Source organism: Hydractinia symbiolongicarpus, chromosome 10 (assembly GCF_029227915.1).
Source record: "Hydractinia symbiolongicarpus strain clone_291-10 chromosome 10, HSymV2.1, whole genome shotgun sequence".
NCBI classification, from domain to species: Eukaryota; Metazoa; Cnidaria; class Hydrozoa; order Anthoathecata; family Hydractiniidae; genus Hydractinia; species Hydractinia symbiolongicarpus.
In genome coordinates, this window is record NC_079884.1 from 1291365 (window position 1) to 1317151 (window position 25787).

The following is a 25787-nucleotide window of genomic DNA, read 5'->3' on the forward strand; positions in this document are numbered from 1 at the left end:
TTTTTTGTTTATTTCAGAATTCTTCGAAATTTCGGTATAAAAATCTTTGCAACTTTTCTCATAGAAACCATTGGGTCCGTCTTCTAGCATTTCACTGAGTTTTTCAGATAATCTTGTCTATCCATGATAATAACATATGAATTTTTATCACAGCTTATAACTATAATACTACTAACCAGTCATACAAATTTTTACATAATAAATTCTTAATTGCAGCAAAGTGAAAAATAAGAAAAGTGAGAAGTTTGTTTAACTTAAAGAGCAAAAACCATAAAAATGAGAGTGTATAAACAGTTTAAATCAAAAATACTAATATAACACCTACAGGTTTTCCCTTTTAAAAATCTGTTCTACTTGGCAGCAAATTTTGATAAATTATCATCTCATAAAAGTATCACAAGACATTTGCCTACCAGGAGAATAGTGTATGTGACCATGATTTCAAAATTGTCACTCATGCCTTGATATATTTGCACACATAAGACTTATGGTAAAATGAAATATATAATGTAATTAAGTTACACGTCGCTAATTTAGGTGGCAATAGTAAAATATGCAATAATTTAATAAAAATTTTCAACTTGCATCCTGTTTTAACGACATTGAAATCTTCATCGTACAACACAACGTTTTCGTCCTCCATTTTATTTTTCTTTCTGCGACGTGGATGGCTGAGGTCCATTATTTATAGCTACCAACAAAGACTGTCACAGGAGGACGTTTAATCCATAAGTTGCCAATGTGCGATGCAAAAACCAAATAAAGGTTCATATTTTTCAGGGTAGCCATTATGAATTAATGAAGAAATAAAATGCAGTTAAAAGCAGTCTCCTCTTCATAAAAAGGGGCTGAGTTTTTCGTAGAATCTTTGTTTTCTAATTTTAAACCTGTTATATATATTCTGTAGTTTTAGGTGAGTTATTGCTAATTTAGCTTTGCTTAAATTTAGATATACTTTTAGTTCTTGTTTAATCAAAGGTTAATCTGTGACAGTTTCAGCATATAACATACGTTTTCCCCTAATCAAAAGTTGTATGCTAAGTGACATTCCGACCAGAGAATATTATTTTGAACAGAGATTTTTTGTGATTTTTTTCTTAGGAGTGTGTGAAAAGCCATTAAAGATTGTCATGTCTTAACTAGGTTATATATGGCCTCGTTAGTCTACCATGAGTCTCCTAACTAGGTGGCATGACCTAGATGTTTACTTGTGACTGGCTGAGGGTTCTGTTGCGCGTGTAGTTGCGTATGGGGTAAGTTTCGGAGATGTCCGTAGAATAAATGGGAGCTTTAAAATGTAAAACCGCCTTTGACGCGTAAGGGAATTCACAAGGTATATTCCTCAATATTAGGAAGGCTAACTAAAAATATAATATAAACCAACTTGACTACTATTCTTGTCTTTGCACACATTGTGAACACATTTATTTGGCTGCCATCTTGATTGGATTGAATTACTGGTTGACTCTTTGTATATGCCAGCGAATAACGGTAATGATGGCGGACACACGAAGTAAATAATCCGTAATAATTGAAAGTAAAAAAATTTATCTGGAAATGCAACGAAGTGACGTAATACGTGAAGAAACACTCCGCAAGATTGTAAGATTGTTTTTCTGATACTTTGTTGCTGATATATCATAATTGCTCTCTTCTTGAATTATGTACCGAACGAGACCATCAGACAAGAATGAAATGATAAAGAAACTTTTTTTCAATGAAAATGCTAAGATTCATGAGTCGCAGTTAATATGAACATCGTTAATAGGACGGAAAAATATTGAAGAGCGTGTCAGGACTAAAAAAGCACCAGAGAGAAGTTGTATTGTTTTTAATTCAAAAAGTTTAAAAACGGCGAAAAAAGGAGCGTGATGAAGTCATAATAGCGCTTAATAACGGTGACGATGCAGTTGTACAATTATTTTTACGTTTCAAAGAAATTTGGGATCATTATACGATTATCCTGAATGCTACGTACGATGAAGTGGTCAAATGGAAACCGAATTTGATTATTTACGTTATTAACGGGTCTGCTTAAAAAGATTAATTACTTAAAATGCACGAGACTTGTCGACTCTTAGGGCAACGATCCAGCAGCTCATTAAAATCGAAAAAACACTTTAATTTCTTGAATATTTGAAAAAAGATTGACAAAATCTCTAGCAAAATTCTTTAGAGATTTGGTGTTTCCGGGAAAAGTAAATGTTGTATTATTGAAGCTTCTCTATTACGTGGAAGAAACAGGGCATATTGCAAATTAATGATGCTATTCAATGACCTGTTAAATTGATCGATAGCGCTGCATTCAATGAATTAAAGGGCGATGCAATACAAAAAACTGCCTTGGATGGAGAAGAATACTGGATGAAATCATTTGATTCATACTCTAACAGATCTATGCAAAAGTATGTCAGCCGAGTGTTGCGCTTTCAACAGGGCGCCCTTTTTATGGTGAGAAAGAGATAGAGTTAACTGGCTATTTTACACTTCTAGAGAATCTTTTCTGTTCCGTTCCGGGGGAAAAAAGAGTTCAACCTTTTCTTTCCATTCTGTGCGGAAAAATAACCATCAAATCCTTCTCTTGTCTTCGCGTGAAGACGTATAGCAAGGGGAAAGTTTCTTGCCTTTTTCAGAAACGACAGGACGAAAATTATAACGACGATGAGCTGAAAGAATAAGGTGAAACAAAATGTTGAAACTAATGAATTATATTCCTATATCTAGCCAAAATATCAAACTTGAATGTTCGCACCTCTGCTGAGATTGTGAACGTGCCCCTCCTCTCAAATCTTAATCTGGCCGCCGAAAAACCTATGACAAGGAGGGGCCCTTTGTCACACTCTCTTGAATGAAAAGCTTTATGTGTCCTAAATGGAGTTACCGCCACCATTCTTTTAACCATGCCGGTTTTAGTTTATAAACAAAAGCAAACTCGACATTCGTCGCGCATTGACTGTTCACGACCGCTTTCTTATTGCATTTTTTCACTTACTTACATTTGCTCTTTTGGAATTATGGAGCTTGAATTTATCAGAAATAATAATAAATTACAAAAAGATAACTTTAATATTTGGCGTCGTTCAATCTCAAAGAAAAAATACCCTAAAAAAGTATTTATATTTACTGATCAAAAGTGAAATACTCCTAACTTAAGCAGCTGCATCATAGCGTCTGTCAACAAAATTTGAAATCCGTGGAGTGCACTGGCTTCCTTGACCAGTAGGAGAAGCAAAATTAATCAGTTTTTATTTTGGGTTGTTTTTTCTTTCAAAAAGACAATATTCATGGAATCTGTTTTCTATTTTATTCAATGAACTTTTGCATGTCACAATCACATGGTATATAAAGACAGTATCAGTTACTTTTGAGTGGATAAAATATATTAAGGGGAAATCACAGCAATAAGGAAACTGAGTGTTGTTTGCATGGTTTTACTTTTATTACATTTGTTTATGTGGAGAGATGGCTTCATTTAAACTTTTTGGACATCCTTGGTTGCTGATTACTTACATCGTTGTATTATATACTACAATACTTACGAATGTGGTATCTGCGCAATGTGCTTCAAACATTGCTTGCTTTTCACCACCAATTGATGTTGCAGAGCTTTCTTCAAACAATATAACAGTAAACTCCACTTGTGGTTCTCCTGCCGAGGCTTTTTGTGTTAATACAGATTGTAATTTAAATTGTGACGCTACTAATAATGAAACTCACCATCCTGTTAGCTTTTTAGTAGATCAGTATGACTTGTTAACTTATTGGAAAAGTAAAAATTTTGAGGAACCAGTATATATACAATTTGATTTTGGACATAACTTAATTTTACACCAAATAACTTTGACATTTCAGTTTGAACTTCCCAATGGCTTATATGTACAAAGATCTCAGAATTCTGGCAAAACATTTTTAACCTTAGCTTATTATGCCATACGATGTGCAGATACTTTTGGTTTACCTGAGGCAAATTTTTATAACAAAACACAGGTCCTTTGTTTTCTGATAAATCCTGGAACTATACAGAAGCAGGTATATATTTAAGTTTTAATACTTGTTGCATTTCATATTTCTTTCTTTGTTAGAAGATCTATATAATAATACGCCAGTTCCGTCTGTCTGTCTGTGACTTTTGCAAAGTGGATTATATTCTTCACTATTTTCTTTGATAAAGTCTGTAAAACATCGCCCGTAAAATTGTTTTGTAAATTACCAAACTTTTAACGTTAATATTAATAATATTGACGTCAAAGGAAAGTATATTAAAGTAATGAAGCCATTACAGTGCACCTAAAACTTGAGGCCAAATAACTTGGAAACGAAGTGGTGACGTCAATGTTTTTCACTGCATGGGTAACTAGGGACTACCTGGGACCAATTTGGGTAAGATTCCTAAAACTGGGTCCCTGAATCCGGTTCGGAATGGACGGGTTGGTGACGTCATCAAAAAACCTTCAAACCCTAATATCTCTGCAATTGTTTGTCAAAAGTATATAAGCCCATACATTTTCTTGACCACCGTTTCAAGATCTATACAATGAAGGCAACAGGTATACTAATTTCTAAAATAAATTTTTTTGTGCTTTGACTGCTCTTTGCTGACGTCACCAAAAATTTAAAACCCTTATATCTCCTTAAACATTCAAGAAAAGCAGATTATTATGTACATTTCTTGATCAGCGTTTCAAGGCAACAAGTATACAAATTAATAAAAATTATTTTACGGTTTTAACGGGCCATTGCTGACGTCAGCAAAATTTTTAAACTTCTATAACTCATTAATCGCTCATCAAAAGCACATGATTATACATATTTTTTGATCAGCAGTTTAAGCTCTACATAATACAGGCAACGTGAAAATAAGGTTTTAATTTTTTTGGTGGATGGATTGCTAGCGTCATCAAAATTTAAATAACGCTTCTTATTCATTTCATTTTGCCGCAGTAGATTTTTCCATGGGCTTTATCGACTAGTAATAATTATTACCATAAATTGTAGGGGTCAGATGGGCGATAATTCACAATCGTGGACAGCCCTCCCCCCCAAAAAAAAAAAATATATATATATATTTGCTGTGGTATTCTTGTGCATTTCTAGGGATTCTATTCCAATCCAGATTTTTACCAGGCAGACTGCTGCAGGCTAGAAAAAATGTAATTAAAAAAATTAAACAACACATGGCTTTAGTCGTTCCTAAGCTTCTGTAAACAGTTTATCATTGGCTAAAGTCCATTTACTTATTGGTTTATACAAGTGGCCATGAATACTATATCTTGAAAGGTTCATCTCGCAGTAAATAAATATGTTAAGTGGCTAATCAAGAAAATCACAAACACCTAATAGTTAGTGGTTTATTTCCACTGGAGGACACTGAAAAAGGGGAAAAAATGGTAAACATGAAAGTGATCTCCATGATCTCCATAGATATATTAGATATTAGACATGATTAGACAAGTCTTTGTTTTGTTTTGTTAAAAAATCTTGAAGCTTTTTGTTGATGAACAGTTTTTTTGCCAGAAAGAATTGTTATAAGGAGAAATGAGATTAATGGCTTTGAAAACTAACAGCATTTTCTTGATGAGTAAATTTTTCAATAAACATTCCCTTTTATTTCCAAGGATGCTCCTTTTAGGAACCAAAATTTTGAATAAATAAATGTAAAGGCATGAAATTTTTACCACTAAAAGCTTTGTAGCTGTACATCTATGGCTAAGTGACTATTTTTACAGACCAACCATTTTTGCCGCCTTTTTTCACCGTTACTTTCTTTAGTAGAAAAAATTTGAAAAATTTTGATACTTTCCTCTGACCAAACTATTTGTCTTCGGGAAGTCAAAAAATGACAGTCTTGACTATATTTTTAAAATCTAATCTCTTTTACCAACTTGTGACTGACATCCAAAAAGCATTAAGCTAACTGTCAATCTTGCTTTGAGTGGTAAACCTTTGATGCTACAATATTTTGCATCATGAAACACCAATTTTGTAGGTAGTAGAAAGTATTTTAATGTTGTCCACACCTTTTGTGACATAAAAGATGATACACAATCCATTTTGGCAAGTTCGGTTTATCATATACTAGTCGATAAAGCCTGTGGAAAAAAAACACTTGTGCAGATTAAAAACGAAAAAGAAGAGTCATTTGAATTTTAATGATGTCAGCAACTCATCCATAAAAAAAAATTCAGAACCATGTTTTCACGTTACCCCTATTGTGTGGACCTTAAAATGGTGACCAAGAAAATGTATATTGTATATGATCATGCGCTTTTGATGAGCGGTTGAGATATAAGGGTTTGAAAATTTTGCTGACGTCAGCAAAGACCCAAAAAAAATTTTTTAAAGAATTTTGTATATCTAATACCTTTACGTATAGATCTTGAAACGTTGACTAAGAAAATGTATAGGATCATGTACCTTTGACAAACGGTTGCAGAGATATTGGGGTTTACAGGTTTTTGATGACGTCATCAACCCGTCCATTTGGGAAAATTGCCCAAATTGGTCCTAGGTGGTCCCTAGTTACCCACCCGGTGAAAAAAGATTTACGTCACCACCTCGTTTCCAAGGTATTTAACTTCAAAGCTTTAAGTGCCATGTAATGGCCTCATTAAATTAATATCAGATATTGATGTTAAAATAGTGTGATTGACATCGCGCCGTAACGTTGCAAAATTTAACATATTAGACATGCATTTTTCGGCGACATCAAAGCAAAATAAACACATCCGCTTTGCCTGTTACAGACACACAGATACTCTCCATATTATTATAAGAGATGGATGAAAAGTACAGTCTAATTTTGATATAATTTAATGAAATTCGTTTCTGGCAGATGTCCATGAGTTTTATTGTATGTTTGCCTCTATAAATCACATTATTTAAAAATGTGAAAAAAACATTTTTTGGTACCAACGTCATTTCCAAGGTAGACAGCTGTGCCGCCACTGTCTCTAAATTATTACTATACCCTACAATTAAAAGTGTTTTTTACCGAAACACATCTTAATAGGCCACTACGCAGGATGTCATAATTTCAAGTAATTGCATACTATAATTCAAGCCTATCCTTGAATTTAAAACCTAGAAAGCAACATCTTCAAATGAAACAGTTAAAAAATCCCATCTCAGCTCAGTGTTTTGAGGCCAGTGAAGTTGTTACATTTAATTTGCATGTTTTACCTTCAAATTTGCATGTTTTTATATCGGTAGCAAGTTTTACGGTGGCTTAGGTTTGGATGAAATGCCCATGCTTCTGAAATGGCTAGTTGCATTTGTTGATCTGTTTTTAACATTAACTTTTTTTTCAGATATCATATGCACCACGAAGGGATAGATACATTGCAACAGAAGTTTTGAAAGGTGGTGCTGTCAGAGATTATTATCTTGCAACAAATATTCGAATTGTACTTCAAGAATTTTTCACACCATCAGACTTCAATAGAGCTTCAGCAGATCGAAGGAAGTTTTATTTCACCCTTCGGGACGTTGATGTCCAAGTTGCTTGTTTCTGCAATGGCATGTCAAACCAGTGTTCTCCCCAAGTATTACTTCACATCTTGTTGTCCATAATATATTTTTATATTTCCCGTAAAATTGTTTTTTAAATTAATTAAAATCAAACATTTAGGACTATGGCACTTGCATCTGTCAAAAAAATACAGAAGGCAGAAACTGTCAGTCTTGCAAACCACTTTATAACAATAAGCCATGGAGATTTGGACAAGCTTGTGAAGGTAAGAAAAATAATCTCAAGTGATAAATGCAGTAGCAATTTCTGGTAACTTTTAGTATTTGCAGGATATTAGCTAGCTCTAATGTAAAGGAGGCAAGCAGTACTTACATCAGAATTATATTACCTCATTCAGTTTTTTATGAATATTGCCAAAAAATTTTGAACAACACAAAGTCTTGGATGGTTTTTGTACCGGTTGGGGGGCCCCACACCCCCAGCTTATTTTCAAAATCTAGCGCTTTGCGCTTGCGGTGTGCCCAAACTAACCTCTGGATGCACCACTGGTCACCGTGACCAACAAGAATCTAAAATGGATCTTATATGCTTTATGCTTTGATGCACCACTCTTATAAACAATGATTTTTGTTAGTTAAATTTCGGGAGTGTCTTTTGCATAAAAGTCGCTAGTAATGGCCAGTCAATTTGATCATTGGTTTTTGTCTCTTGACTGTCAAATGTCAAATTTTGCCAGTCAGATACTGTTGACCAGCTGTTATTTTAAGCACTGCAGTAATAAGATTTTTTTTTAAGAACGACCTAAAACTAAAAAATTCCAGGTTTTGTACAGGGGATGAGGGGTGTAGCATATGGAAAATTTGATGATTTTTGGGCTAAAATCACATTCTTGGGAGCGAATTAAAACTTGTATTATATTAATGACTTTAAGATCCTAAACAATGTTACTAATTTAATGTGTTTAACATTGGATGTATGCTACAAGGTTTATATGATGGATACGTAGTAAGAGTCTGTATCGATACTACATGGTAACACTCCAATCTCTGCCATATTTTGCTGGATTGCGATTAAACTGGCAGCTCCATTTAGTACTTTGCCACAGGAAGCCTGACACCCCGAGAGGCCAGCGCAATGCTAAATTAGTCCACGTAATCCAACTCAACTACAAGGGTGTGCGCACCCATGCAAGCTAATAAAATTGCCAGAAGACGGGAGAGCTTCAACCACTGAGAAACACAGTTTCTCCTTACAGATGAACTACGGTATTCCTTTGTCTCTTATATATAAAATAAATTGCAATAATTTTAAAACATCAGCATGCCGAAAAGAGTTTAATCAGGGTTAATATGATTTTTTATACGCCCTTAAATGATTACAGTAAAGTTTTTTTTTAATTATGGATTATAAATAAGAAAACCCTTTTTATTAAACCTTAATTTGGGCGCCCAAACTGGTATACCGGCGTCTAAAACCCTCTGGATACGCCATTGGTGACCGCCACAGATAACATTAAGGAATCTTTGTGCTATGTGTCATTATGAAAGTTTACATTGTGAAAAACAAAATCAATAGATATAATATGAAAAGTTTGCGTCACAAATGATATACAATATGTCCGTAAGACGACAGATTCATCCATCAGTTGCACTTTTTATGGTGATGCTTTTCAGGCTAAATCACCAAACTGAGTATATATACTGTTAAAGATAATCTATATGTGAACCTATTGTGTTCTTCAAAGGTTTTGGTGAGGATGAAACATTAATGAAGCAGTTGAGATCAAGAAAAAATATTTTTAAGTTGATAAGATAAAAAAAGCATTTTTTTAAAAACTTATATATGTACTTAAAAAATGATTTTAGCAACTTTAATTTTAAACCTTATTTTAGCCTGCAGCTGCAACAGTCACAGTTTTCTATGTCAATATGATTCCTCACTTGGTTTTGGTGTTTGTCTTGATTGCATGCACAATACAAAAGGCCACAAATGTGACTCGTGCAACACAGCGTTTTACAGAAATCCTTCTACTGGAATAACAGATGTGAATGCATGTATTGGTAAGTTTTATACTAGAAGATTTAACTACTTTTTAAAATTTTATTTTTTCTTACGCACATTCGTCATTTAACCCTTTCAGTATCAGCTATTTCTTGGCCACTTTTCCAGAAAAAAAATTCATGTTTTTTTAAAGCATGCCCAATTGTATTTAACAATGTAATATGTATTTAATAGCATTAGGCCTATGATAATGAAACTTTAACTTGTATGTCAAAATACAATTAGCATTAAAAAGAAATTTCTGTGAAATCATAATATGGTCATGTGATTGAGGAAACATGAAAAAGTAAAAAAGTATACCAAATGCTACTCTAGTTTCTTGTTGAAAGTATAACTACACCATTTTAAATCTTCCATATATTCATATTTTGCAACATTAGTAATCATTGTCACTCATCTTACTTATGGTATTGGCTCAGAGAAATCAGATATATTCCACTTATTGCAGGTTTTTGTATAGGGTGCCACAATTCTTCTATTTGTCTTTAGAAAGTGTTTAACCCATATATATAGGTGCCAAAACATTGGAAAAAATAAAAAAATTGGTCGCCACTAAGCAGTGACTGGGAAAAAAATTAAAAAAGTCAGTCGCGACTAAGCAGTGACCAGGGAAAAATGTCTGGGTTGTGATCACCACCAAGTGCTTTTCATAAAGTGTATGTTTTAAATTTTATTTTAGCTTGCAATTGCAATATGGATGGTGTATTATTTGGCAGCAGTGTATGCAATGCTGTCACTGGTGTGTGTTTCTGTAAAAGCAATGTGCAGGGAGCCACATGCAATGTTTGTAAGGATGGATATTTTGGTTTATCTCCCACTATATTAAATGGTTGCTCAGCTTGTGCATGTTATGCATTTGGTACAGTTGGAGGCACAGTTGTATGCAACAAAACGTCAGGTCTGTGTCCATGTAAAGCAGGTTTTACAGGTAGAACATGCTCAAACTGTAAGACTGGTTATTATGGTTTCCCAGTTTCTAATCCAACCGAATGTCGCCAATGTGGTTGCTCCCCATCAGGATCATTGGATGGCAATTGTGATACCTCTGGACAATGTAACTGTGCTGCAAGGTATTATGGCAGACAGTGTGAGCAAGTTGTTACTGGTTGGTTTTCTGCAAGTGTCAATCAAATGATTTACAGTGCAAGTATGGCAGTCATAACATCTCCTGTATGTATCTTTTATTTCAAGTTACTCACTATCTGCCATAAAAAAATAATAGGGTATAATACACAGTTTTATTGTTGGTATGTAAAATTACAACAAAAACAGTCCTAGGGATGGGTTTAAAGGAGGTACATGGGAACAAAAGAAATTTGAATAGAATTATAATTGACATTGTATCATCATCATTCTCGGCTTAACGTCCGTTTTCCATGCTAGCATGGGTTGGACGGGGTATATTAATGACCCTCTTCCAATCTGATCTAGACTGTGTTAGATCTAAACTTTATAACCTCCTGCCAAGTCTTTCTCGGTCTGCCTCTGGGCTTTGCCCCAGGAACTATCAAGTCTCTACACTTTCTTACCCAATTATCCTCCTCTATTCTTTCCAAGTGCCACAGCCAATTCAATCTTCTTATCTGGATAACATCTTTAATTCTACGGAGACTTAGCCTGCTTCTTAGCTCATCTATACTTTTTCTGTTTCTCAGACTGGCGTTACACATCCACGTAACCATCCTCATATCATTCCTATCTAAACGGTCAAGATCTTCCTGCTTCACTGCCCATGTCTCACTACCGTACAACATAACACTTCTTATACAGGCCTCATACAACCTACCTTTTACCTCAATTGACAGGACTATGTATTTATTCCTCTTTTAAACCTCTATGAATGCAGCAAATCTACAATTATGTCAGTCTTTCCAATTCATATTGACAATATTTCGCTTTCTTTTAATTTTCAATATGATCTACAAAAAGGGAGAGAATTACTTTTTATTTCATTTTTCATAAGAAGTTATTGACTTTGTGTTCTTTAAAGTGAAATATACCGTTTTAATCAATTTTAAATGTTTTTGCTGAAATTTTTGCAAAGTTTAATTACTTAATGCAACAAATGTTAGGCCAAGAACTTGTTTAAAGAATTTTAATATGCAGTTTATTTTTTTTTGTATAGTATTGCTCTTGCACTGCCGTTATTTTAGAAGGCCATAAACTCAATATTTCACATGACAATGATACAAAGAAACAAACATTAACGTAACAACTTTTGTGTTTATTGTTTTGTAATTGTTGTTGTTTCCATTTTTTAGGTGTCTTGGACATCAATGTCAATGAATCTCACTGATGCTAGTGGCAATAATTTTTTTATTCTTGGTTATTCCATTGGGTTAGGTGGTGTGACAAGTTCATTGGCAACAAGTCTAGCTTTTAGTGTGTCAATTTCAGCTGTCACTTATTATGAATTTTTCTTGCAATATTCTGTAAGTACCAAAATAGCTCTTAATTTTGAATATAATATGTGACTTATTCAAATTTAGAGGTTTCTATTGTCTTGTTTATTTTTGCACAAAAACAATTTTGAAAAACTAAATGTTGCAAAATAGTTCTTTTTCGTGTACAGGTGTTCTAAGAAACACGCACAGGTGATATATTTGGGGGGGGATAAGAGGCAAAAGCACTAAAGGTATTAAAATACATGCAGACAAAATACAGAAGTCATACGCAGAGTGGTACGGACCATATCACCAAAAGCAATCTCACTTTATTATCCCAGATTTTACTTTTTAATGCAACTACTAAAATCCTATGCTTTGCGACTTTTTCCATTTTTCTTGCATGGAATGTGCAGCGCGCAACACTGAAAATCATAGTATAGCTTTCTGCAGTGTTGCATGCAATTGTTTTAGGTTGCAACAACTATGTAATGCACAATGCATTAGTTATTTATTCTTTGAATTTCAGAAATATTTTCACTTTTGCAGTCTTTTGGCAGAAAAAAACTTGAAGACAAACTTTGGCAACGACTTCTCCTCACCACTATTTTAGTTTTAGAGGAAAGTGACCTGAAGTTTAACTGAAGTCGCATGCCACTACTGGCCACTGATCATCTTGCCATTTTAAACTATATGAACTGAAATTTGGGATTGTGGTTTCTACTATACTAGGAATTCACAAATATCCCATTTCTGTTTTTGTGATATGAGATATGAGCTGCGTCAGAAAAAAATTCTCTGATGACAGCAATATTATTTGTTTGTTGTCGAATATATGCATGATTTTGATTGGTAAAAATAAAATAAAATTACAGAACAATATCACAGTGGGAAATATAGTTTATGCTTCGTCAATTTTTTTTGCTGTAAATAACCTTTTGTATTTACTAACATTGGCAATTTCTGAGTGCAGAAGCAAAATTTGAAGGCTGTTATTTATAGTATTTTCATGAGGCGAGTCAACACAAGAACTATTAAAGTTTTGTAACAAAAAATTCCTATTTTTTGAATTACTGACCATCATTTTTGTCATGATAAATTGAGAAGCTTTCCAATGGAAGAAAAGCTTGCAAGATATTTCACGCAAAGTCTACATACATGTGTTAAAAAAAGTAAAAAAAGTCACACTTTATTATAACTTTGTTATAACTGTATTCAAGTTATTATGTTTAAAAATTTTATGCAACAAAAAGTATAAAAAACCGCATAGTGTGTATCTGCCTGTTAGGTATAATATAGAAAGTGTTTCATTATGAAAGTGTTTCCATTACTGGAAACAAGATCAAAGTTTTGGTAAATTCCATCTCTGATAATGTATAATGTGAGGTGGAAGGTATAAAATCTTCAATTTTGTACTGTTTACATATAAAGAGAAAACATCTGTTCATTTTTAGACAACTTTTTCTTTCATGGGAGTCAATATGATTGCAGAATATCAATCAACTGCGACATCTTATTCTTGTGACGGTGGCACAACTACCCTATTAACCAGCTCATCAATCACAATGACAAGCAATTTGAATCCTAATTCAGACTCACAAAGTTTTGGGTACAAATGTTTAGCCCAAGGGCAGTATAAGGTTGTGGTCTGGTTTTCTCCTGGTAGTGCTGGATCTTCTAGCAGCAGTGCTAAAATATTTATAATGTCGGTAAGTTTTTTTTGTTTGTATTGTAATAAGATATCTATGTTTACTTTAATCTCCGTATTCTGGGCCTACTACTTTTACATCTTTTTATTCCATATTTATAAATTTTCTTAAGTAGAAAAATGTCAAAAAAATATAAAGCTGAAATAAATTATAACCAATAAAAAAAGTTTTGATTTTAAGGAAAACTTTCTTCAGTACTTTAAATTGGTATTTTAAGGTGTTGTTGATGCCACGATACCAGTTTTCAATGGGATATATTCAAGCAAGCGTATCAAATCAAGCTTTAATTAGAAATTATTATCAGACGGCATCATCAAGAAGTACATGGGCTTTACAGGAGGCACAAGGGGCACAATATTTAGCATACTTGTATGGTTATCTGTATACTAATGCTGTTGGTGCGTATTTTTATAACAGATGTGTAAATAGCATTATGTTTTCGTGTTATTGTTTTGTGTCCTTTTTCAGAGTGTCAATGCAGTCCTGTTGGTGCCATCAATCCATCAGTATGCAATACAAACGGTGGTCAGTGTAATTGCAAAAAAAACATTTATGGAAGAACATGTCATTCGTGCATTCCTCAACATTACAATTTTACATCTGGGTTAGGATGTGTTGGTAGGTATTATATGTATCACCTTTCTCACAACCAAAATTTTAAAAAATGCTGTCATTTTAAAATGATAGTACTTGTGCATGTTAAGTACCATCGTTGAAATGTTAGGACATGTATGCAAAGAGCGCTTCAATTGAAACGTAGCACAAGTTTAAATCTGACTTTTTAGCGGTTGTTAACGCTATCTTTACAAGATCAAGGATATTTGTGATAACTGCCTCAGCCAACAACTTACAACCTTTTTTTCCCTTTTTTAGTCAAATTTCAATTTTTGATGTGCGTATAAGAAATCTAAAGCTGTTTGTAAATAATAATAGTGATATGATTACTAAAAGTTATTTTTATCATTGAAATAAATCATTTTTATAGCATGCAGTTGTGATCCAAATGGTTCCATAAATCAAACTTGTGATGCTATTACGGGTCAATGTTATTGCAAGCCAAACGTTGTTGGTCGAACATGCAATCAATGTGATTTACAATATTATGGTTTAAGTACTGGTGCTGGTTGTCAACCTTGCAATTGCCCTCCACTGTATTCAACCAGTTCTCAATGCAGTGATGATGGCCAATGTCAATGTAAAACAGGTGTAGGTTCAGCGAAATGTACAACTTGCGCAGCTGGATATTATGATCTTACTGTGACCGGTATGATTTATAACCTTTACTTACTAGAAAAATTTTTCTGGTGCGTTTGCAGCTACATTTCTCTCATTGTGTTATTTCCTATTCTTCTTTAGGTTGTAAGAAATGTTCTTGTGATGCTATTGGTACATCTGAGAATAGGTGTAATCCTACCACTGGTTCTTGCACATGTAAAAGTCTTGTGATGGGTTCACGATGCGAGCAATGCACTGTGGGTTATTATGGTTTCAGTTCGGATTTTCCTGACACTTGTTTGAAGTGTCATTGTACCGGTAAGACACAAGAATGTGATGCAGCAGACGGTTATTATCTGACAGATGTTAACACTACCTTCCCTACAACGGTTAATAGCAGAGGATTGTCAGGTTGGAAAGGTGTAGATGGAAATGGTGTTGAAGCTGGGAAGATTTCATGGGACTGGGCACCAGAATATGCTCTTCTTAAGTACAAAAAATATGTTGTAACTTTTAAATTATCTCGTTTGATACGTAATCAACAAATTGCACAAATTTTATTTTATTTTAGTGGTTTCGCCAAGCTTCTAAACGATGCCAACTTTCCAGAACTTTATTTCACTGCACCTGATATATTTCTTGGCGATAAACGATCAGCATATATGTATTATCTTACTTTTGATCTCACACAAGAAAACTTAACAGCTCCAATAGATGCATCAACTAAAGGAGATGTTATCATTAAGGGAAAGAGTGAAATTTTTACTTTGGTTTTGCAGTTGCCAGCTCCACCTTTAAAGCATCAAATGTTTAGATCATATAGGGTATGCATTTCTTAAACAGGTTCATTGGAAATATTTGTTTCGTTGGTATTTTGTCTTTTAAATGGATTTAATACAGATACACAATACTGATCGATTTTGTTTTGAAAATGTAGGTACAATTTTATGAGAAGCTTTGGAAAAAAGACAAAACCGATGGTGTGCAACCAACTAACGCCGAGATGATCAAAACTCTAAGTAACTTAGAATATATACGAATTCGCGGAAAATGGACGAAGGTAAATCTTGTAGTGTAAGGAGTTTTGTTTTGTAAAGAAGTGGAAACATTTGGTAGTATGTTTTGAAGTGAAATAACACTTTGAAGTGCACGAAAAACAAAGATTATGATTCTATTTTCTACACTAAAAAAAATGGATAAAAGAACATTTATCTGAATATCAATAAATGTTGGGTGACTATGACGTTTAGGAGAGAAGTTTGTTTTTTTAAAACAAGTGGTTAAATGAGTAGAAATTACATGTGTTTTTTATCATGTTTTCTAACGTTTGTACTTTTGTTCGCTTTAACAGGAGCCGGGTCATTTTACTGGTCTTGCAAACATAATTATGCAATACAGCGATTATAACCTTGGCAGCACGACTGGGTTAAGAGTGGCAAAAAATGTTGAGTACTGCACATGTCCTCAAGCATATGGTGGACAGTTTTGTCAAAACTGCAACAGCGGCTACACACGCTCACCAGCTAATGGTGGGCCATATGACAAATGTGTCCCGTGTCAATGTAACTTGCATTCTACTCAGTGCAATCCAAACAATGGGCTATGTATGAACTGTAAAGACAATACAGAAGGTTTGTCTGACTGTCTGTCTGTCTGTCTGTCTGTCTGTCTCTCCAATAGCCACGATATTATTTATTCTCATTTGTATACCATTAGGACCAAGTTGTAATCAATGTTCTTTTGGTTATTATGGTAATGCAACCATTGGGGAGGCAACAGACTGCAAGGAATGCTTATGTCCGGGTGGATTAGATGCACCGAATCAATTTGCGAAAAGTTGTGTTATGGATCAAGACAGAAAGCCAACCTGTTTATCTTGTGAGACAGGTTACAGCGGTCGTCAGTGTCAAGTTTGTGCTGATGGTTACTATGGAAACCCAATGGTGCTTATTTACCTTTCGTCAATGTTTTTGTTTAAAATGGAAGCACCACTTACTCTCTTTCCTTCTTTCTTTCAAAATAAAAACGTTTTGACTTGATGTGTACTGCAATAATATCTCAGCTTTAGTATGTTAAATTAAATACGAAATACATTTTTTTCATAGGATCCTCTTGGAAAGTGTAAAAAGTGTATTTGCAACAACAACATTGACCCCACTGCACCCAACAACTGCAACACGACAACTGGAGAATGTCTTCGTTGTTTAAACAACACTATTGGTCACAGCTGTGAATTTTGTAGACCTGGCTTTTATGGAGATGCTCTAACTCGATGCAATGGTAATTTTGTCATTAACCAAATATAAAAACTATTAAACTATTAAACTTAACAAGCGAGCTATACACCTGTTTTGTTAGGAGTGACTATGACATACAGATTAAAAAGCCATAACAATGGTTGAAGATAGTTACCATGGCATTTTAAAAGTTGTGAAATTTGATTCCGTTTTTGCGTGTGGTATCATTCGTTAAATTGAACTTTGCATATCCTAAAAGAGAATGTAAAAATCAGTTCAACGCTTAATGTATGTGTTTAATATATAAGTCATCAATGGAAAATAAATCACAGCAAAAAAAATGTCTGAATCAATTTTCAGTAAAATAAGTATAGTGTTACAAAAAAATTCCTCTAGATTTCCCTTACTTGATCAATGAGTTGTTGTTTTCTATGATTCTCCTTTCCAGGCTGTTCCTGTAATCTGGTTGGTGCAGATGGAAATGAATGTCAAAATATAACTGGCCAATGTTATTGCAAGAAAAATGTAATTGGCAGAATATGCGATAAATGCGCAGAGAATACTTTCAATTTCGCCAGCAATGCAGGTTGTGAGTTATGTCAGTGTAATGATAAAGGATCATCATCGTTGCAGTGTAACCTGGTAAATTACTATCGTTTCTGAAATTAAATATAATATAAAGCGTGTATGTTATTTGGCTAGACCAGTCTGAAAACCCTTTGTGTCTGACAAAAGTTTTTCTTTACAATCTATTAAAAAATACTCTAATTTTGTTCTAAAACTTTGATAGTTTTAACTGAAATTTTTGAATCCAGGTGACTGGTAAGTGTACTTGCAAGGCAGCAAGAATTATTGGTGACAAGTGTGATCGATGTGCTCCAGGTTTTTATGATTTATCCAAAGGATGCTTGCGTAAGTTTTCTCGCGATTTTAATTTTGATATTTTAATTTTTGATTATGCAATTGAAGATATGTAACAACTGTTTTTTTTATCAATTCTCATTCAAAACACTTTCTTCCTACCTTTAAAAGCCTATATTCTCATATACTTATGAAATATTTAAACTGTCACCATCAAGCAATGTATTCCTATCTCATTAAGCTTGTAATTGCAACAAAGAATTCGCCGTGGGTAATTCGTCTTGTGATGCGGTCACAGGACAGTGTGAATGTAAAAGAAGTCCACTGGGTGGTACATATAGTGGACGGACATGTAGCGAATGTGATGTAAACGCTATTGGTAAGATTTTTTTTGTATTTGAATTAGAATTTCTTTATCTCTCGCGTTATAAGCGATTTCGTAATCTTGCATTCTGATTATTATAAATGCTCATACTAGAAATAGTCGGAAATGAATTTATTTGTTTTTATTGTCTGTAGGAACTCCTCCGAATTGTGAGTTGTGCCACTCTCCTTGTTATGACAACTGGCAAAATTACATCGATCAAGAAGCTGCGGATATCGCTCGCCTTCATAGTAATGTCACTTACTTACTTTCAAAGTTTGGAGGTATGAGTTATGAGAATGTGCAATCGCACCTGACGTGGTTGAATGGAAATCTGACGTACGTGATGGACGTCTTCTCTGGAGCAAATTACAACACAACTGCGAAAGAAGGACAGTTCAAACAGGTAAATAAAGATTTTGGTCAAAAACACTGTAGGATTCGCATTTTAGTGCATGAATCTTTGCAGTGGTTGGTCACAAATGTAATTGAAACGTTTTTCTCAGTATCTGTGATTCGAATTAGTACACCTACCTGCATATGATACTTCTTACATTCAATTTTTTTGTCTATAATATGTTATTTTTATCGTTGTTGCCATAACCTGTCATCTTTACTCTTCTATCTTGTTTTGGTTATATGATACATTTCTTCTGCATGTAGGATGTTTTTCATTTTTTCTTAGATCGAAATGCATATCGTGGAATTTGAAAGTGTTTTAACGCAAACGGAAAGACAGTTGACAAGCTCAAAGCAATACTTTGAAACCACTGTTGCTAATTTTAACGGAACGGTTACACTATCTGCTTCAATTCCTCAACCAGTACCTGTCCCGCAGATAAATATACGCGTTAAACGTCAAACTCTCATAGTGCCCAACACTGTTGACGCGGCGATGGTGACGCACATGGCGCAAGGTTATATTGAAACGACGAAAAGTAACAATGTCTCAGGACAAGCTGTGTTCACTACCATTAAAAATCAATTCAATGAGGTAGCATTTTTGTGTATTTTTTGAAAGGTGATAGTGGCCGTTAATATATGTTGCGGAAGATGATGTTTATTAAATATAGGATGGGAACTCTGTTCCTGTTTTGGCCTAGTGCCTGATAATTTATTCTATTTGACAAAAAAATCAAGATTAAAGTTTTATTTAGATTGTTGCAGCTAATGCAAGTGTTGCTGACGCAGCTGTTAAATTGTCAGAAGCTATGTCAGACCTATCGAAATCGGCAAGCGAGCGCGCACGCATAGCAGGATATCTTGATACTCAGTACAAAGCTACGTTCGCAACAAACGCTTACGAGTTGAAGAAAATTCATGACATTGTTGCAAACATTATGATACTACAAAATCGCACTGTCAGCATTCATCAGAACGCCTTGTCGACCTTAGCATCTGCTCAAACTGTGATTACGCAAGCTAAATCGGAAGCGCAAGCACGACTTGCGGCAGCTCAAGCTGTTACAAAAACAGCAGGTGAAATGAAAGTTGATGCAGTCGCTTTAAATGCTAGTGTCGGTCAACAGGTGAAAGAAGCTTCGAGGTTAAAGGTACGTTCGGACTTTTACTAAAAATTTTTAGCGACGACCGAGACGTATTTCTTCTTAAAAGTTAGATTAGTGGCCTTTACTTTTAAGCAAAATCAAACACAGCCTCAGCGCTTAAAAATATTAGGATCCCTTTTCTATTTTTAATATCCTAGCAGTAATTTTAAGTAAATAATTTTCTCGCTTAGGCCACAGCAGATGGTGTTTTATACGATGTGCAACGCGAGACAGCATCGCTTGCTCAGGGTGTGAGAGACATAGCAGTAGTACGAAACAACACAGCCAACGCGTTACACCTAGCGTACGAGATTGGTAATACTTCAATGAGTGTAACGATGAGAGAAATACAAGATTTGTCATCGCAGATTATCAACACTGTGATTAATGAGGGCATCATTAACGCTACATATGAAGGAGCCCAGGAAGGTCTTGTGAAAGCTAAAGAGGTTCAAGCCAGATCGCAGCAAGCACTGTATGTTATGGTATTTTCATGATAAATTTAATACTTGTAAGGTTTTAAGTCATATTGCAGGATACAGAGTTTATAATTTCATTCATCGTATTTTATTATTAGTGCTGTATCGCAGTCGACATTGCAAGATATTCGAAATTTGGAAAATGCTATTGCTGAATCAGCAGCTCTTCGTGTTAATGCTACACAACTTCAAGTTGAAACTGATATAAAAGTACAGAGTGTACAAAATATAACAACTACGGTATGCTTCCATGATTATTATTCTTGTTGTCGACGTTTTGTATTTGTCGACGTTATTATAGACGTCGTTTTATATATATCGTTATTATCATTGTCAACATTGTCGTAGTTTTATCGTAATTTTTTCTTTTATCTTCGTCAAAATATAAGTGTCTTTGTTGTTATGTTTTTGTCCACACTCACTAGTTTATTTTTGATGCAATTTTTCGCAATTTTTATTGTTGTTAATTGTATAATAAGTATGTCGTGTTTATTTTGTTTTATTGTCATATTTGTGTTTTGTCGTTGTTTTATATATGTCTCGTCGTTATTGTGGTGACGATTCATTATTTTTAGATTGAAAATCAATTTAATACAATAAGCGGTCAAGGCGGCCAAACATTGAGTTTATTGAAGACAGCTATCTCCCAAGCAGACGCTAATAAAATGTGCTTCGTAAACGCGAAGGCGATCGTTGATAACGCAACAGCGGTAGCAGAAGAAGCCCGAAAAAAATCACAGGAAGCTCTGTTGGTAAGTCCGTTCACTCTCGCATGTTTTTATTACCCTTGATTTGCTAGTAATGTTGTGATGTTTATCGTAAAGGCTCGGTGAAGCCATGGGAGGGAATGACTGAAACCTCAATTCTCGAACGTCTGGGGTACAACTTTTAGTTGAGGGAAAACATGGACGTTTTGCGGTCACAATCTCATGGAAAAAGCTTTGATTAAATAAGAATTAAAATATCTGTGTTACGGTAAAGCTGAATTAGCGAAAACTCATCAAATCTACACAATAAGTCAGGTTTGAAGTTAGAAAATAAAGATTTTTCGAAAAAATGCAGCCGCTATTTATGAAGGTCTGACTGCACGAACTGCGTGTTTTCCCCCAAATCATAATGGCTACCCTGAAAAATACGGGTATGTAATTGGTTTAAAAATATGACGTGACATTTGCCGACCGGGAGAGAGGAAGCTCTTAATCAAGAGGAGCGGTTAGTGAAAAATCAACTTGTAATTCATCTATTGTTGAGAAAAATTATATGATGTCTGTAATTTTACTTAATCTTATATTTGAAAGTCTAAAAAACAGAAACAAAATGAAGTATATTTATACTGAACGCCAAATGAAGTGTTTGATTCACAACCCTCATTCAAAGAATTTTTTCTAATATTTACTGTATAACCTATATATTTTAATCATGACATTACAGATTGACATTTTTGAACCATCAAGCTAACAGGATTCTTTTATGAGAATATTAAAACATTGTCAACATGCAGGTGTCCGGGTGTACATATTGTAATCAATCAATTGTCACAAGCACTTTTTCGGCTAAGAGTGGTTGAAAAATACTAAAATATTGAGTTTTATTATACGTTTTTTCCTTTAAAAATTTTTTTTGTCAGTTACATCAATCAAACGCTGGAATTCTTCCGTCCTATTCAACACAAATCAACAGTTTGTATCAGCAAACGTCAGCAACCCATACGAAAGCGCAGCAAGCTGCCACGGACGCTCAGCAGTTACTTGAAGATGTTACGGAAGCCGAAAGTAAACAATGATTTATCTTACTTCTGTTAGAAATACTTTTTATTTTGCAATGCAGTGACTACGACAATTAAAATATATAAGCGTACACGTTTTTGTATAAAAACCTAGTTTATAAGAACATCAAAGTTAAGATTTTGCCGAAAATTAAGAACATATTAATACATACGTACTTAGCGTGAATTCCTTCATAGATTATAAAGTAATTCTAGAATTACGAAGAAAGAATTAATTCCGAACAAATTTATTTTTTTGTTAATAGTATACATTATGTTTTTACAATCAACCAACATCTATTTCTTCCGATTCTAAAATTATTTATTATACTTAATCTGATGATATATTTTTCGGAAAAACACAAAATAAGAACTTTTTAGGCTAAAAAGGTGTAAAAACTAAGCACATCCAATCTCAGCTGTTGTTATATAAAAAAGTGTATTGATTGATTAAAAACAGTCTGATAATCATCGTTGAAATGTTACAAATTACAAGAATGATATAAATGACTATTTTGTTTTTTTTATTCGAGTTCTCTGTTTTTAGGATTGTTAAGTCAATTCACCGCTCAACAAAACGAGTTGAATTCGCTAAAGTCGGAGACAGAAACATTGGAAGCCGAGTTAAATGATTTACTCTTAAAATATGAACAAGAACGGGTGAAGTTCAGTGGCTGTTCAAGGCCCTAAAGACGACGAGTATATATGTTTGGAAAAACAATTTATACTCTACTCCGTGTAGGGGCACATTCTTTATTTTTTGTTGATTTAAAACCATTGAGAGTGGGTCAAAGTTGGATTGTGACATGTTTTTGTTCCACAACGTACGCGCTTATACTTTTTAAAGTGGCTGTTCCGGATTTTAAAAGTTATTTTTAAATAAGTTGTTTTCGCGTTCTGTTGCACGTTTTAAAACATATCTTTAATAAATTTAAATGGAACGTTTATTTATAAGATAAATTTATGAACGCTTAACATTGGATTTTGTGAAGAAAGTATACCGTGCGAGTTTTGAAAATAATTTCTATTAACAAGATATTCAGTGATTGATCCTCAACACACTTTTTTGTAATGAATCTTCACAACTCCACAGTTTTAGTATTTAGGCGTCTTTAAGACAATCAGTTGATGGGAAAATAAAGAACAGAAAAAATACGAAAATTATAAGATATAACCTCGTTTATTTTGGACACTCTTATATTACTGAAACATGAGATAACTGAAAGTATTATAAAACATAACATATTTTGAACGTCCACAAAATCCGGTGCAACATTCTTGACTTTTGTGAGGATAACACGTACACTGCGACTTTTTTTTATTAAATGCGAAAACATGTATATAGCTAAAGCATATTGAATAACACGTGCATTAAACATACATTCGAATTTCAGTTGTCCGCCCTAACTTCTGAGACGTAGCTTCTTGTGGAAATGCTCCATACGAGTTTTCCTTAGCCGCCCATAGCAAGTCGGGTAAAAAAAGTGTCTTCTGACTTTATTTTATATATAACGTAACCCACGGCTTTTAGTAAAATAAAGGTGTCAAGAAATCTAAATACTAGAATCACGGAATTTTCACTATCACTTTGTTGAGATGCAACTTGAGTTTTAAACTTTGTATCTTTGTTCCCTCGTTAACTACTTTTCATGTAAATAAAAACGTGAACAGATTTTTTTCTTTTTTTTAACTTAGGTTATATAAAAATTTGAATTTTGTAGCATTAAGAATTTATGTACACGGACTAGACATCGGTTCAATTTTGTAGTTATGTAACGGATTTGTTTTTTTTATATTTTGTAAATATTTTAAAGTTAATTTATTGATGTGAAATAATATAATTATTACCATTTTTATATGTACATAAGCTTCTTCAAAGAGCTGGGTTTTTTCTGTTCATTTTTCTAATAATAAAAACAGTAACTTTAACTTTTTTTTCGTCATTTTTTTCTACCAATTTTCTCTTATTTAGGGTGGCTCGTTTGAAACACATGGAAAGGGAATACTTGAAGATCTTTCATCTATTGTTCCTTTCAAGTATTATTTTTCCACGTTTAATAAGAGTTTTCGAATTTTTTTTCATCCAATTTTCTTTTATTTAGCAGGGCGTAGCCAGAAAAAAATTAACCTTAGTCGAACCAGGGTCAACGCAGGGTCAACATCGCACCAAAGGTGCGATAAGAACCAACTGGGGGTTTGGGGGGGCGTTGTGAGCCCCCCCAACGTGTGCAACGCCTTTTCACGCCCCTTAAGCACGGAAACGCCATAAAACCAACTCTCTGACACACGCGATAGACGTTAAGTATTCTGAACAATTGATCGAAAAAGGAGAATAAATGACAACATAAAATACATTAAAATCTTTATCATCAAGGGTGTAATCAAATCAGCAATAAGACAACACAACACCATCATAATGTTTTTTATAGATTGAAAGTTATTAAAGCAATAATTAGAATGTTCATTCTTCTTTCTTCATAATTAGCACCAAAATAAAGTTTTCTGCAGATTGGAGGTTATTAAAAAAATAACAATGACAACTATTAATTTTAACAGATACATTACCAGCATCATCATAACATTAACCTTATCAATTCTGTATATATATCAAGAGAAAGTTCATAAGGTTTTTAAAATGACCTTTGAAAAAGACAAACCTGAGAGCCTTCACTACAATGAATAAACCTTAAGACGGACCCACGTTTGACAGCAACATCATGCTTTCTTCACCTTCACAACTTTGCCAGCCTTGTTTTTATTTTTGACTTTCTTGCGTATTTTCTATAGCCATATATGGAGCGAATTTTTAACCTCTCTGCGAAATTTACTAGCCAATAGGATGCGTCCAAAATTACCATAAAGGGAAGACACAAGACCGTACATAGGCATACTTTTTGGCAGGTAATCCTGCGAAAGAGATTATCTGGGAAACAAAGTAGAGATTCAACACCTCAGCCTGCAAAACAAAGCGGATACTATTAAATCCTGCGCAAACGGCGGGCGAAGTGCGAAGCTTTTGTGCGCCGCCCGGGAAAGGATTTGTGCCGATGATGCACAATTGGTGCGCCCATCCATGTGTTGGCGGTGGCGGTGGAAAAAACGACGTGTTGAGATGAAAAAAGTAGGTCAGTCGATCGCAGAGCCTGACTAACTCTGGCTACGCCCCTGTTTAGGGTGGCTCGTTTGAAATACCTGTGAAGAGGATTCTGGAAGGTCTTCCATCCATTGTTCCTTTCAAGTGTAACTTTCCATGTTTAATAAGAGTTTTCGAGTTTTTTTTTTACATATATACCAAAAAGTCAAGGTGCAAGAAATTACATACACTTCAGAACCACAGTGAGGTCTACATAAACCTGTCAATGAACAATTACTTTTTTATGATGGATTTGTTACTTTTTTATTTTTGCTAAAAAAAGCAAAGTTTTCTTCAGTGAATAGAAAGTTTGTTTTGACGAGGAAACAAGCATATTTTACTTGTTAAAATATGCTATTTTGCTAGCTTTAAAAGTTCAAAGTTTATTTATTAGAAAACATGTAGAAGTATGTGCTTATATGGAATAAATTATGGATATCCAATATATGCAGGGAACTTTTCCTGTCATTTTTAGTTATATTTGGGTACCCACTAAAGCCGAAAACCAAACGCCGTTTTGTAGCCGCTGTAAATTTTTTTTTTTAACAGTGTTCGTCCTTTTCA

At 34.1% G+C, this 25787-nt stretch overlaps 1 protein-coding gene across 1 annotated transcript; it reads left to right on the forward strand.

The window, feature by feature from the left end:
* Window positions 1–3197: 3197 nt before the first annotated feature.
* LOC130612633 (laminin subunit gamma-1-like) lies at window positions 3198–24019 on the forward strand. Its single transcript, XM_057433975.1, has 27 exons — window positions 3198–4029; window positions 7308–7541; window positions 7628–7733; window positions 9361–9528; window positions 10209–10699; window positions 11791–11961; window positions 13368–13622; window positions 13840–14020; window positions 14091–14240; window positions 14608–14886; window positions 14979–15327; window positions 15409–15661; window positions 15775–15897; window positions 16189–16468; window positions 16554–16780; window positions 16943–17117; window positions 17523–17716; window positions 17890–17986; window positions 18177–18314; window positions 18455–18705; window positions 18985–19293; window positions 19457–19852; window positions 20038–20321; window positions 20424–20565; window positions 20901–21077; window positions 21953–22097; window positions 22638–24019. The coding sequence occupies exons 1-27, from the start codon at window positions 3463–3465 to the stop codon at window positions 22778–22780; spliced, it is 6285 nt and encodes a 2094-aa protein (XP_057289958.1). The 5' UTR covers window positions 3198–3462; the 3' UTR covers window positions 22781–24019.
* The last annotated feature ends 1768 nt before the right edge of the window (window positions 24020–25787 follow it).

Excerpts from the sequence above, each read along its gene's own strand:
- LOC130612633 (XM_057433975.1), top strand. The coding sequence starts at position 3,463 with ATGGCTTCATTTAAACTTTTTGGACATCCTTGGTTGCTGATTACTTAC. Across the intron at positions 11,962-13,367 it reads AATTTTTCTTGCAATATTCT|ACAACTTTTTCTTTCATGGG; the intron begins GTAAGTACCAAA and ends GTTCATTTTTAG. Across the intron at positions 14,887-14,978 it reads TTATGATCTTACTGTGACCG|GTTGTAAGAAATGTTCTTGT; the intron begins GTATGATTTATA and ends ATTCTTCTTTAG.